Source organism: Sander lucioperca, chromosome 22 (genome assembly GCF_008315115.2).
Source record: "Sander lucioperca isolate FBNREF2018 chromosome 22, SLUC_FBN_1.2, whole genome shotgun sequence".
In the NCBI taxonomy this organism is placed as follows: domain Eukaryota; kingdom Metazoa; phylum Chordata; class Actinopteri; order Perciformes; family Percidae; genus Sander; species Sander lucioperca.
Genome location: NC_050194.1, coordinates 12,317,360 through 12,332,593, shown reverse-complemented (window position 1 = coordinate 12,332,593; position 15,234 = coordinate 12,317,360). Strand labels below are relative to the sequence as shown.

Here is a 15,234-nt window from a genome sequence, read left to right as displayed (position 1 = left end):
ACATCCATGCTACTAACCAACCGCGAGGAGCAAAAAAACCCAGTAGCATTGTGGGAAATGTAGTCCCAATTTAAATGTACACCAAAACAAGCAATAAACGACTTTTTGCAACATTGTTGCGTGGGAATTGTGAACAATAAAAACTTTTAAAAGAAGTAGGCTACTGTAAGAATGTGAGTGTTTTTTATATCTAGAGAACGGACTCTTTAGAAAATATCATCTTAAGATGCAACCTGATCTGGAAAAAAGATGTATCTATAATCTTAACCAAGTTAATCTTTAAGTGATCACGTATTGGAAATAAAAATGCCATAAGAACAAAATCAGTTGGTTTGGTGGGGGGAGTTATAGGAGGATTTCGAGTCAGCAGAGAAAGAGAGGACTATATATATATATATATATATATATATATATATATAGGGTGATGTGACTATAAATTGCTTTTTCTGTTTTTGGATTGTGAAAAAATGATACGAACTGACTCTGCTGTTGTGATTGCAGTAAGAAAGTCATTCTATCTTTAAGGAGCCAGGTGAGACTGAAAGAGTGAAAGTGGCAGAGGGATGAGACAGACAGGCTGCTGTGGAGGGTCACACCAGTGCCTGGAGGTGTGAGGGCTGGGAGCTGTAGAACTTTGTACACAGCAGCCTGTTTTTCAATTCAATACATATCTTTTTTTCCCCCACATGTTCTTTTAAGTGAAAAGAAAATGTCTCTCCTGCACAAAGCCAGAGTGTTTGGAACAGGGTTAAGATATTAATGTAGTATTGACATGCTTTTAGTAATACTGCTTGTCTACATAGTCATACTCATGTAGGCACTCTTCCTTCTCCCTTTTGCTAATAATGAAATCATTTATGACAAACATAACTCAAATACTCTCAGACACATTTGTGGTGTGCCCTGTTATACTTTCATGGTTGTAAACTGTAAAAAAAATAAAATAATAATAATAAAAAAAACAGACCAGGGTGAAATAAAGGTTGAATCTAATTGTGGTCTTCAAAAGGCATATAAACCCTCAACTTTAAGAGACCACTTTCAGCTTGAGGCCCTGTGTAAATGTCCCTCCACTATGACACAGCACTTTGTAGGGCAGCTAGGACACAAAGTTAACTCTGCATGAAGATACATTTGAGAACAGGGGAAAAACAAGGCCACCCCTTTGCAACAAGATGTGGAAAACTTGAGGTGACACATAAAAAGTAAAAACTAGGACATGAGTCTGGTGACTGAAAAGGGAGCGAGGAGGAGAGGGAGGAGCAGCCCTGCTCTATTTGTTCACAGCTCAGAGGTGTGTGTCCCCCGGTGTGCTTGACCATCGGTGCTCTCTGCTGTCATCAGCTCACGGTGCTTGACCTTCCCTGTGATTTACAATGCCTCTGTTCCCAAGATGACCCAGAGGAAACTCTTCGCCTCGCTGCCTGTTGGCCTAATAACTATATGAGAAACCTGAATGTCTCAAAGAGATGCTGAAGAAGCAGCTATCCAATATCTACCCACATCCCCATCAAGGATAAAAAAAACCCCCACCTGGGTCAAGTTATTTTGTTTCAGGAAACAGGACTATCATATTCCCTTGTAATTCCCTTTTTTCGAGGCCTCATTGTTCCTCTCTTCCTTATCCTGGACTGCATGAAACAGTTTATCTTCCCCTCTTACAGTCTCAGCCTGAGTCTGACCTGTGTTAAGCCCCTGAATAGGGGAAGAAATAACTTGAGTTAAAACAATAGCGACTGTTCAGCTCTCAAGTCAGTAGTTTAATGACTGAGACGCTGGCCAAGTGCTCCCCCTATAGGCTACGCAACGGAAGTGATGTAACTGGCTACCTTCCTTTTTTTCTTCTTATTACAGTCAAACAAAGAGCAACATAAATACTCATAACATTGCATCTAACGTTACTTTGAAGTGCATTATCTTATACCTTATGTATAGTATCTACAACACCTGCATCTCTTCTGGGAGAACAGAGAAAACTGAAAAAGTACATGCAGGAAAATAAAGTCAATACATTATAGCAATAAAAAGAGGTTGCTTCTATAAATGTATTATGTGACTGGCATTTGAGTGTCTGAGGTGAGCTCGAGATGGGAGAAATAACACCAAAACAAGGATCTTCATGAGCACCAGTCATAAACCCATCTGATCAGTGGTCTTTGATGATTATTCATTAAGGTTATCCCTATTATGTCGATGCTGTTTTCCCAGTCCAATCTGTTCTGCTTGGCAAACATGTCTGGCAGGAAGCCTGTTGTTAAACATGTACAGTAAAGGGGAGCTGCCAGGGCACTGAATTAATTGAAAGTCTTGCCTCGTTCTTACCTAAGGACAGTTGGCAATGTCACCGCGTGAAGAACTTGAGGCCATAAGCTGTTGAATTATGCAAGAGTGGAGCAGCTTGTTCCTTCAAAGCATGAATCAAAAGTAGAAGCACACGGGCGCATTGAGGGTGGATGGTTGGATGGGATGGGAGCGTTCAGGCGCTAGGACCCGTTACACGTGAGCGTATTATTATTTTGCCAGAGGGTGGAGACGGTGAACAATGAGGGAGCTGACTGGTAGGAGCAGCAGAGGAGCAAGATCTGAGACCCCCCCCCTCTCCTCAAACCCAGAGTCCCTCCGGACCGACGGTCAAAGCAGACTGACCGGCAGACAGTGAGAGAAAGACGCAGAGCTGAGTTTGGAGAGAGCGGGCACATGTGGATTGGTCCATGCATGCTGCAGAGAGCAGAGGTTTGCTGAGCCCCCTGCGTGGATGAGAGTGAATGAGTTCGCCTCTGTGTGTGTGGTGCTGAACTGGGTCATGCGGACCACTGGAGGAGCGACAGATAAACACGCACCCTCCTCCCGCTGCTTGGCAGGTTGACATGGTGGGCGCTCAGAGGAGGGATCCCAGCCTGTGTCCTCATCTCAGCCTCCAGCATCAGATGATGATTTGATTTAATCCGCCTCCGAAGAAAGTCACAAACTGAAGAGCATCTCCAGAAAACAGGGCAGAAATCTTCTTGGGTGGGCAGCAGCAGGCAAAGCACAACGACGAGATCTCACCCGAGCTTTGTCAGCTCTGAAACTGCAAGGTTCTGATGTTTTTAAGGGACCTGTTTGGTTTTCTTATCATTTGAAACTGATCGATAACTTCCTTCAAACGAGGAGATCCATCCATCGGTTTCCTGCAGAGCCCAGCGGATCAGAGCGCAGCAGCTCTGCTCGCCGAGCGGATGCAGGACCATGGAGGAGAGAGACAGGTCGCCAGCAGGTGAGTGAGTAGCCTAACACCTAGATGCACCCTGGGGTGCATGGAACAGGGTCAATCTAGAAGATGCTTTAATCTGCAAAGAAAGAAACGCAGATAGCCAGAAATCAAGATTGGGAAATGTGTATCATGCTTGGGTTTTGATTTTTTTTCATGTTCAGTTTTATTTTTATTTTAAAGAGCTTGGATTTTAATTGTTTTCATAAGTAGGCTATTTCTGATGATGTGAGTAGGCCTAACTTTGTGTTGTCTGAACTCTCATGGACAATATTCATATATGAATAATAAATTCGCCTATAATAAAGCATCTATGTCAGCATAACAGCATGCAGCTTTATTTACCATAGGCTATGATTAACTCTAACTGATGGTGGAGCTACGACTTTAGTTCTATGTTCACCCCAATCTCTCCTGAACCCTGCACCTATTTGATTCCCACTCTGCTTTTGTGATTTGGCCTGTGCTGGATGGATACGAGGGCATCCGAGGGGCACTTTTAAACGCCCTTTTATACTTGATCCAGGACAGACAGGTGATATCTCATCGTTATCCATCTATCTTATCTATCTTATGCCATCTAATGCATTTAAATGAGCAGCTGACTTAATAGAACAGACCCTGTAAAAGCAAAGCCTGGAGGCTGGTGGTATAATGGACTGTAAATGAAAGGCAACAGCAGCTAATACAAGCAGATTTGCTTTTGTCTGAAAGAAGCAGCAGTAATGACTAAGGCTTTTAAAGGAGTAGTTCATCCCAACATTTTAAATAAAATTCAGTGTCAAAGTTGCTCTACCTGGAGCAGGTATGTGTAGTATTGTCTCAAACACTGTTAAAACCTTTGACAGACAGAAACAGTTTAAACATCAGCAATTATACTAAGCATTCAGTTCCACCTGGATTAATCATTGCATTTAATATGCATGACAATGGTAGGAAATGCTGCTCTTTTGACATAAGTAATCCAAAAACAAACACAATTTAAAGAGCAGACACATGCATGTAAGCTTGGGATCTTAACTGAGTCTACTTAAGCCCACTTCCTTCAAATTCTCCACCACGAATTACATAAGCAAAAACATCATGGGAGTTGAAAGAAACGTCCCAAACATGGCCTGCAGAACTAGGAAGGCATAATCAGGAAGGCAGGATCTGCCAACAAATAAAAGAACTGCAATCTTTATATGGAAACAGCAGATCCCAGACAATGACCCATCCAATAGCTGGCATATACACACCAGTTTAACCCACCGTTGCCACCCACATAACTCAAAGAAATGCAAATATAATGCACAGTTTTACAATGAATACTGGCAAAATGGTGTTCCAGTAAAACAACATCCTACTGACATTGTAATCAGTTTAATAAAAGGAAATCAGACTCAGAACAGAAGAAAAAGGATACAAACAGTCAATTAGGACATATAGAGGACATTTTTTTACTCTCTTGTTCTCTCTTACTGGGTGGTAATAAAGAAACAAGACATCACATAATGTCTACGCATTACATCCTAACCTGCCATTATGTTAGTGAGACAACAGTGTAATGATGCCCCCTGTCAATCAACGTTCATACTGTGTACATATGTGTGTGTGTGTGTGTGTGTGTGTGTGTGTGTGTGTGTGTGTGTGTGTGTGTGTGTGTGTGTGTGTGTGTGTGTGTGTGTCTGTGTTACGAATATAATTGTTTTTATTTATATTTTCCATTTGGCCTATGCTAGTTATTAACAATCATTTTAGCATTTGGTTAATCAGTGTTTGATTTATGTTCTTGTTTTAAATTTTCTTGTATCTTACATTGTGTCCTATACTTGCTTTTGCAGCAAAGACTAATATCTATGCAATTAATGTATTGTTGAATTAGAATTTAATAGAGAGAGAGAGAGAGAGAGAGAGAGAGAGAGAGAGAGAGAGAGAGAGAGAGAGAGAGAGAGAGAGAGAGAGAGAGAGAGAGAGAGAGAGAGAGAGAGAGAGCGAGAGCGAGAGAGAGAGAGAGAGAGAGAGAGAGAGATTAATTGCAGCCTCAGCAATCACCATTAGTTGATTTGTTTTGATTAGAGGCTATTATACATGAGCAGGATTGCAAATTACCATATTCTGTTAGTTTGCCTAGAATTGGAGGGCGAAATGGTCTGAAAAAAAGGAGCAGTGTCCTCCTTAGCGATGCTCTCACATCATTTAGCCACACCCCCTTTTAGACCCCATTTTCTGAGCTCATAATAGAGTCACATTTCCCCATGTATTTGACATCAAAGGGACGCATGCAGTCTACAGCATGTGGTACAAAGGGAGGGCTGCTTCAATTCAGACTCACTGGATTTCCCCCCCCTCTCTTGTCACATTGGAACTTGAGGCTACTGGACTGTGAGAGAGTGGGGGTTAGGTACAGTGTGTTCCCTGGGTATCTTATTGCAGAGATATTTAACTGTGGAATGATTTTTGTGCATGTCATGATTACAATGAGTCAGATGATGACATTGCTTATGATGGCATTTCAATTCAGGTGTTACAGTTTCTAATCCCCAAATCTTAATCCCAAACTACAATATGTATTTAATCTGCAGTGGGATGATTTTGTTGTTGGTTTATCATTGTGCCCATTTTGTCTTTGATGGTCATTTGTGGTCACCGCCTATTACTAGAGCCAAGTGTCCTTCACCTCCCATAGGTAGTTTCCACTTGTAGTCATTGTTTGTATCCCTTGGGTTATCCCTTCCCAGTTTTAGGTCATCCCAGCAAGAGGCCAGTGGCCGCCAGCATTTCCGCCAGTAGGCAGTAGCTCCATGGTATGTGTGGCATACAGTAATGAGAAAGATAGAGAGAGGGATGATGGGAAGGAGAGTTAGAGGTGAGACAGGTCAGGGACGGGTTGCATTCAGCCCCAGCAGGGATCCTCCACATGGAGAGCCAGGCAAATCTGAGAGGGGGTGATTTGTCAAAGTGAGTGCCCGTGGCTCAGGTCACTGGTTCACCTATCACAGCACAGCGGGAGGTTTCTTCAGCCGTGTGTTGACAGAGGCACGAAACTCTGATGTTCTGTGTGAGGAAGGTGATTCAGTTTTTTTTATGCCTGACTGAGTAAGTAACAGAGTGTTCTGACTGCAACTGGCAATTGGCAATGGAAGCCCATTTGTTGTTTTGATTAAATGACGGATTGTTTCAGATCACAGTCATTTGTTTTTATTCTCACACTGAGACAACAAGAAGAGGGACAGACAGATAAATACATCTGTACGTGTGTCTATACGTGCAGTTGTTTTCTCTCAGTCAGTGAGAGAAACCACATCAGTCACATCGTATTTCACGTTTTCACTTTGACCCAGAGGCAAAGCATGTTGGGCATTTTGACAGTAAATTGGACACAGGAGATCAGTCTTCACCCATAATGACTCTTCTGCCGAGAGCAAAGCAACTAGTCCATTAGTAATGGAGAGAGGTAGCGACGTGCGGCAGTTTCTGCAATCTATTTCTTTCTTTCATTAGTCCCTCGTTTACATTTTCTGGAACAGACAAGAGTGAAAGAATAGAGGAGGTTGGAAGGCTGGACTAGACACACTCTGTGAGTAAAGCTGATGACATGTTTTGTGTACATAAATACATATGTTAGAGATGAAGATGCAACATCAACGCCATTGCATACATTTTCATCTTTTTTCACAAGTACAATTTATCTCCTATATGTGAGTCTGTATTCATGTTTAACCTAACACCTATGAAGTCTTTTTGTGCTAATCAATGTCATGTCACAGTTCATTGCAATTGTATCACTTGCATAGTTTACACCGGAATAACTCAATGAATACACAATTATTGTCTCCGATGAGAGTTGTGTGCAATACCACAGATATTTGTCCATCTGCAGGTTTCCTGTTAATGAATTGTTAACGTTACTACGGTTAGTCTTTGGAGAACAAATAGCCCTGTTTTTGAAGACAACCTTGTTGTTGTAAGAGTCTATACAGCGGTACTTTGAGCTAAATGAGCTAAATGCTAATCTCAGCATGCTAATATGCTCATAATACAATGCTAACACGCTGGTTTATCAGGAATGATGTTTACCATGTTCACCATCTTAGTTTTGTATGTTAGCATGCTAGCACTTGCTTGCTAGCACTAATCACAAAGTATAGTAGTTAGTTTTAAGTTTAAGTTTTAAGATAGTTTTAGTTAGAACCAAAGTATAAAACAAATTCAAATTTTGACCCAATAATGGTGCTAGCTGAAAGGTTAAAGAACCCAAATTATGCTCATTTTCAGGTTCATACTTGTATTTTGGGTTTTGTTTTTGCGCCTGTCTCTTTAAGCCCCCCTCCCAAAAAAACCCAGTGTGCTCTGATTGTTTCCGGGTCTTCTGCGTCTGTGCTCTTGTCTGCACCGTCATCGCACCCGGGGAATGACTGTAGCGGCACTGTAGTGGCATTTTCTATCTATAGATAGTATGGTTGTGACATCAAAACCATACAGAAGGCCTGACGGCTCGTTTAAAGGAACTGTTTCTGAACACTGGTTGTGTGCATTTCTCAGTAGATTAAGCGTTTTGATACTTCCACAGTATTTATATAACACCTTCATCTGCTTCTTAATCAAAGAATACATGGAAATCTGACTTTTTACAATATAGGACCTTTAGGATCACCACAGTTATTACAGTTCATAGTGAAAACATGGGAACATGAATGTGTGTACCATACGGTATTTCATGGTAATCCATCCAATAGTTGTTGGGGCATTTTCACTCAAAACCACAAATGTGAACTTGTTGGTGCTGGAGGAAAAGTCAAGGGATGACCAAAGTCAGTATAGGATTCATCCTCTGGAGATCATGAATTTCTGCACACAATTTCCAATGGTTTCCAATAGCCCAATATTTTCATCCAATAGTTGTTGAGATATAGCCTGGACCAAAGTGGTGGACAGATCGACCAAGCGGCATAGCAAAATTGCCATCCCTAGAGCCATGCTAGCGAGCATGGAAAAAAAAAAGCTTTTCTCTCAGAACAGTTGAAACCTGTGCCACTTGAAGTCAACAGTAAGACGTAAACCCTCAAGTGTAACTCTCAGAGTTCAGAGACTAGGAACACACCAGTCACATACTGAGGCTGTTAGGAGACAGTTGTCAACGGCATCACAGGATAACTCTCTGTTCTCAACTCCAGTTAGGTGTTTATAGAAAAAAAGGTCAACTGCTTCAGTCCTCCTCATGTGGAGTCAGCCACAACAGGTTTCCAGACGCTGTGGTTATTAGAACGTGAAACAGGATGTTTAGCCTTTTTCTGGAAACAACCAGGTTTTTAAGAGGGTTACTCTGCGAATACACTCAGCTCTGTTTGAGTAATTGCAAAAAGGAGCGAGATTGCCAAATCTGTATTTGATGGAAAATTAGTGGCTGGAAAACAGATTGTTGAAAACCTTCGATCTCAACTTTTCAGGAATTCGAAAATTGTCCAATTGTTTTCAGGCTGCCCTTGTTTTCATTTTTTAGCGCTTATTCATTGAGATTTTCAAACTTTTGTTTTCATACACTCAAATGTCAGAGGATTTTTCATCACAATTAGAACATGAAAATACCAAATATTGAAGTTACAAGGTCTTACCTGAACAACACTGACAATAACAATAAAAGGAAAAAAAGGCAAAACGGCTCACAGATGATTGACAATGAGTAGGACTGGCTCAAAAACCCACACACATTCTTCACATCTTCATCTGCATGTGGAGCGTGTTGCTGTTACCTTGTCTTTAGCCGCCTGAGAGTACAGGAGAGGAGCAGAGGGCAGCATGGGAGATCAGTGGGGCATGTGTGGCTGTGGTCGAGCACGAATGCTGAGTCGTGCGGAGGCTCAGCTGCTCCCTCTCAGAGGTAGGATCACAAAGGGCTTTTGATAGAGTGTCACTGACTGCTATACCAGACCTCCCTGCCCTCCCTCACATACACTCACAAACACATCATCTCCCAGAGACCACATAACTTCATCCCCACACATCCGGGACACTACACTGCAGTTTCTGGTTCATATTTACAGAGTCATTGCAGCTACGGAGAGCACCGTCTCCCAACCACTCATCACATTTCAGGCCTCCTAATCCAGTTCCGCAAAGGAAATGAGTGCAAAGCATCCTGCATTGTTGGGTGGGGGGGTTGCTTTTGTCTTTGTTGGAGCTGAGTAATGTGATTAAGATCCATGCGTAACTGCTGCACATTCTGCCCGTAGAGCTGACTGGAAGAAGTGCCAGTAAACAAGTGCTCCCTTCGTTCTCCTTCGTTCTTGCTGATAGAGGCTATGGGGCCATGCAGGGTGGGCGGTCAGAGGAAATGTTCTTCCAGTCTGTCTGTCCTGTTTAAATGTTGGACCACAAAATGATCTGGATAATGAACTTTTGTGTTGACTTGCTGAAGGCTATACAGTGGGCACGCTCAGAATGAGTAGGCTACAATATTCATAGTCTCTTATATAAGCATCTTAGTTCTTATGATAAAATCAAGAAGCAAGTGTTATCTACAGAGAAACATACGGGCACACAGGGCACTTTCTATTTGCAGTGTTGTTTTTTTTCTCTTCGACAAAGAGTGATGAGCCAAGAACACAAGGCTGCAAAATGGTCGCATCCTATTTTAGTTTTCGCTGGCTATATTTAGCACTCTCTTCCCACAAGATAACTGAGGAACCTCGACACCTTCAGAACAAAACCTCCTGTGCTATGTTTTCATCAACTGTACATTAACCACTGTGAATGAATTCAGCTTTTTTTATCACCTGTCAGTCAACTCAGACAAATTTGTGAAGCTCTCGTTTAAACCATTGGTGCTGAGAAAAAGGCTGCAGGGAGACGAGAAAAAGAGTGAAGCAGTTGCCTTTGAATGATGGATGAAAAAAGACCATCAGCAAAATTGTTTTTGCTGATTTGATGCCTATTAGTGTGCGTATGTGTGTGTGTGTGTGTGTGTGTGTGTGTGTGTGTGTGTGTGTGTGCTGTGCATGATTGGATGATTACATTTGGTTGTGCGTGTAGAAAAGGGTGGGGGGTGAAGAGAGAAGGGTGAGATCATTAGTGCTATCCACTTCATTTCCTCAAAAGGTCTAATCATTTGTTAAATACTTTTATCATTTGCTCAATCACTGTAACATAAGCTCACCTGCACAGTCACTCATTCCTGATTTTTAATTTGTTGTCAATTGGTACAGCTAGTGTGTCTGACTCCATCTGACCTTGAAATTAAAGCAGCTGTATTTTCCTTTCTAGGATCTGTTTGACCTATTTCAAACTTGGCACTTCTGATATATAACTTCTTTTTTTTCAGCTTCAGCTATTTACATACCTTATCACTGTGCATACCCAACGTATTTTCCAGGCAGAAATAAGCACCCCTGATTGTTTCTACTCTTGAAAAATATATATGAATAAATCTGAGTGGTCACAGATGATCTGTGGCATGCCTTACCGGGTTTTTATATATATACTTGGAGCTGTCAGCTCTCTCCATTTGTTCCATTTTTTAGACCTTCTAACTGGCCATATTGATTTTCCCATAGATGTCTGCCAGTAAGTGCTGTCTGAGACCAGCCATATCTAAAATCTGGCCAGAGTGATCTAGAGGGACAGCAGGAAGTCCAATACATTAACTGAAAGCACCTTTCCTGTTGATGCCTTTCCTGAATTGATTGTATGGAAATGAAGGTCTGTTAAAGCCTTCCTGATGTAACCACCCATTGGGACACAATGTACAGACAGGAATATATGGATGTGTGCCAACAGATATAAATATACTGAAGAGTTTTCTGTCATAAACACATTCTTATATTGCCTACCATCCTAAAAGCATTAGAAAACCTGACCCTAAGCAGTGTTTTTCCTCTCTTCATTTAGTCTGTCCCACAGCGTCAAGGCGAGCCTGTCTCTTTCTCCATCTGGGCCGGGACGGGTGGGCAGTGGCGGGGGCTCCCCTACATCCAAGATGGGCTACTGTGGAGGGGTGCCTGTGGAGGACATGCAGGCCCTGGCCATCACTTCTCTGTCGGCAGCAGATGTAGCCAAACAATATGAGCACATCCGCGAGCTGGGGAAGGGCACGTACGGCAAGGTTGACCTAGTGGCACACCGGACGCAGGGTGAGTAATCCTTTATCTATGAAGCATAAAAGCATAAATACAAAAATGTCATTTTGGAAAGCAGATTGTTCAGATCGCCACATTGTGCCAGCATCTCTAATTTCAGCAGTTTAAAGGGTTTGTTAAAGCAACACTATGTAAATTTTAGCGCGAGCTGTAGTTCCAATGAGACAACCTGTAAGGGGACCGAAGCGGGAAAAGTTACATAGTGTTGCTTTAAGGATTTGTTTTAGGTCTACTGTTTAATCCTTGGTTGTAAGAAAATCAAGGTTAACTGACTCAGCCTGAAAGCGGTATAATTGTAAAGTAGTGCAGAATGAGGCTGAGAAGGCAGCAGAGATTTGAAGTGCTGTGTGCGTGCTAAAAATCCTCTGTATATCTGCAGCTGTGATCATGAAAAGCTGGTTGTATGGGTGTAATGGAGGTGATATTCATTCACTGTAGATGTTTATATAAATCAATGTAGCAGCTGTTACAAAGACAGGGTTGGGTAGTTGAAAATCTCTCCACTCCCTTAGAGTGTCAGGTAACACTTTCAAATTCACTTTGGGAGCTTTGGATAACACTTGAAGTGTTTTGGATAGTAAAATGTTGGCAGTACTTATTTGATACACCATACCTCAATTGTGTCTGTCTACATGTTTATATTTGATTTTTCTGTTTTTTTTAGGCACCAAAATGGCACTGAAGTTTGTTACCAAGAACAAGACGAAGCTGAAGAGTTTCCTGCGGGAGTACAGTCTAACAGGCTCACTTGGCTGCAGCCCCTTCATTATCAAAGTCCTGGACGTGCTCTTTGAGACGGAGGACAGCTATGTGTTTGGACAAGAATATGCCCCCGCTGGGGACCTTTTCGACATCATCCCCCCACAGGTAAAGCAACCATGCTTCCTTCCACCAATCACAGTCCTCACTCAGCCAGAGCTGCTCCAATCAGCCGCCATGTTCAGACACAGTAGTTTTAACAAGCTCTCCTGGGATTGGAGCCTTGTCTTCGTCCTGGTTTTCTCTCCGCGCAGAGCTCTCACTTTGCTTTAGAGCTATTTCAGTTGATGTGCTGTGAGTGCTTGACTTCAAGGTTCTTCTAAAGACTCATTAAAAATGTTTGCAGCGGAACTTAAAACTGAGATTTTTTTGTTTTAGTTTTCCTTTTTGGAGCATATCACTTTTCACCCTGTACTTCTACCACTCAATATAACCATCGCCTACTTTTTTAACTGTACTGTAACCTACTCACCACAAGGCTCTTTTCTGGTATCACTTCCCATAGTCTCACCTCCTACACATTGTACTGTATCTATTAGACTGTATTAATTCAAATATTCTGTTTTTCTGCCTTCCTTTCTCCAACACTTTCTCCTTCCCTCCACTCTCTCTTCTTCAGGTGGGTCTGCCAGAGGAAATGGTCAAACGCTGCATGCAACAACTGGGCTTGGCCCTGGACTTTATGCACAGTAAAAACCTGGTGCATCGGGATGTCAAACCTGAGAATGTGCTCCTATTTGACCGCGAGTGCCGACGCATCAAACTGGCTGACTTTGGTATGACTCGACGCGTGGGAAGCCGTGTGAAACGGGTGAGTGGCACCATCCCCTATACAGCACCAGAGGTGTGCCGCGCTAGCCGTGCTGAGGGTTTCCTTGTGACCACCAGTCTGGATGTGTGGGCGTTCGGGGTTCTGGTCTTCTGTATGCTGACAGGCAATTTCCCCTGGGAGGCAGCGCTGCCGGCCGATGCCTTCTATGAGGAGTTTCGGCGCTGGCAGAAAGCAGGTTGTCCTGTGGGGACGTACCCGTCTCAGTGGCGCCGCTTCACTGATGATGCCTTGCGCATGTTTCAGCGGCTGCTCGCTGCTGAGCCGGAAAAACGCTGTGGAGTCAAGGACGTCTTCTGCTTTGTCAAGTATGAGCTGGTCAGCGAGCTCAGGCGCAGAGCATCTTGCCGAGCCAAGAGAGGTGAGAGGTCAAGTTCGGGAGTGTGCACTGGCAGTTGCACTTCCTCGTCGTCCGCCACTTCATCACGTTCCTCCCACAGACACCCTGAGCCCTCGACCCCTCCAGGAACATCCTGCCTGCGCCCAGCACCACTTAAACGCAGTGTCCTGTCCGACCCGCTATCTCCCAGAGAGGAGTCTGGACAGCACCAGTCTCCAGGCCGAGACAAGAACAAAAGCCAGATGATGATGGCAACTGCCATCGAAATCTGTGTGTGACCACGTGAATGTTAGCAGCGGAGACTAAATGGCTTTTCACAGTAATAACAAGCTATGGAGAGGTGTTAATGACCACCACAGAGACTCCGGTGGAAAAAGAGAGTTACTTTAACCATGAAAGAGAAGCTCAGGATCACATCCCCAGCTGTGCAAATGGACAACATCAATAAGCGGTACACACGTGGACAGCTTATCACTGGCACATGCCGTTTAGGTTTTGATTTGTGACCAAAGACTATTTCCCAAGCTGAGAAGCCGTTTAAGAGTCCGCTGATGTTGCTCCTCTCAGCAGCTCATTCTGCCATCCAGACATGTGTGTTTTCTGCCCATACACTGTGGTGGTGCTAATGATTCTATAATTACATACTCCATAAGAAAAACGGCTTTTCTCTTCTCTCTCATCACTCTATGTCTCTTTACTTCTGTTTATGTTATGTCTCTTTTCTAGTGTTTATTTATCTGAGAGTATAAGCTCCGGGGAGACCAACACTTTATCTGATCTGGTGATGCCGTTCAGTCGGAGGCCGGTGTTCTGAGGGCAATCTACGCAACATTCGACTGCCATTTCTCAGACTTCCTGCCAACTTCCAATGCATAAAATTAGTCTTTTTCAAGAGAATGTGTTATAAAGAGAAAAATAATAAAAAAGGAAACCTTTATGTAGCAGTTTGTATGATCATGTCGTTGTCTAGACTTAGAGACAGATTCTCAGAGATAAGCATCTCCTCAGGACACTTCAGTGGGTCACTTCCTGTTTTATTATTAATGAAAATCCATTGACTGGCTGAAACACACATCTGAATAGCTGTCAATGAGATTCCTTTCCAATGCGACAAAGTAGAATACAGGGATTGTGCATTTACTGAGGTAAAAGGGTGGTGAACAAAGAAGAGGAGAAGAAGTGTCTTTTTATTGTTTCTTTTCTACCTGCTGTGTGTGTTTGGATGTGTGTGTTTCAAATGCTAAAGCACAAGATATTTTGTAAAGGTGGAGAACTCTTAGTTAAAAAACTACGCCTCTATATTGTAAATAATTTGATATTTCTAGGAGTGCACCGTATTATCAGGTAGTTCAACTATGTAGCGGTACTAATTTTCTATGACAGGGATGATAGGGGTTTTAGGGTTTTACAGTCACTGTCGGGGCAATGCAATGTATGTAGCAACAAAGTAGGACAAAATGTACAGTATATCACAAGAAATTAAATACATAGAAATATGATCAAGAGCCTGTCACAACATATAACATGGTAGCAACAGCTGTTTTTTTTCTTTTATTGTATTTGGGTTTTATCTGAACAGAACCAGTTATCAGTTTTCTGACCCAGGTATGACACACAAATTGGTGAATAGACGCCAATCATTTCTGCATTTTCCTGTCACCATAACCTTATCATGAGCAACATCCATTTCCTGTGTAAAATCATTGCGCTTCCTGGCTTCATTTAATCTGCTAAAGCTACAGAGGGGCTGCTTTGCAGGTCGACATCTTCACAAAAGAATATGTTGTTGCACCCCTTGTGCTCACTTTTAATTTAATCCTCTTGACTCTCTTTGGGAATTCATCCAAATATATCCGTTGAATAGCAGATCCCAGGTGTTTATTATCTGGAGGGATGACCTCTGTGTCAGCTATTGATGTTCTGCGAGCTGAAGATCGACCCT

The 15,234-nt window shown here is 42.6% G+C and overlaps 1 protein-coding gene across 1 annotated transcript; it reads left to right on the top strand.

Moving 5' to 3' along the window:
* The first annotated feature begins 2,415 nt into the window (after nt 1-2,415).
* si:ch211-183d21.3 (serine/threonine-protein kinase SBK1) lies at nt 2,416-14,571 on the top strand. Its single transcript, XM_031291291.2, has 4 exons — nt 2,416-3,256; nt 11,117-11,358; nt 12,029-12,231; nt 12,743-14,571. Exons 1-4 carry the CDS (start codon nt 3,219-3,221, stop codon nt 13,568-13,570), a joined length of 1,311 nt encoding a protein of 436 aa, XP_031147151.1. The 5' UTR covers nt 2,416-3,218; the 3' UTR covers nt 13,571-14,571.
* Nucleotides 14,572-15,234: the final 663 nt, after the last annotated feature.

What these genes read in the sequence shown, in the direction of transcription:
- si:ch211-183d21.3 (XM_031291291.2), top strand. Translation starts at nt 3,219, where the DNA reads ATGCAGGACCATGGAGGAGAGAGACAGGTCGCCAGCAG. An exon ending in AGTGGCACACCGGACGCAGG is followed by an intron (nt 11,359 to 12,028) that starts GTGAGTAATCCT and finishes TGTTTTTTTTAG; the next exon opens with GCACCAAAATGGCACTGAAG. An exon ending in TCGACATCATCCCCCCACAG is followed by an intron (nt 12,232 to 12,742) that starts GTAAAGCAACCA and finishes TCTCTTCTTCAG; the next exon opens with GTGGGTCTGCCAGAGGAAAT.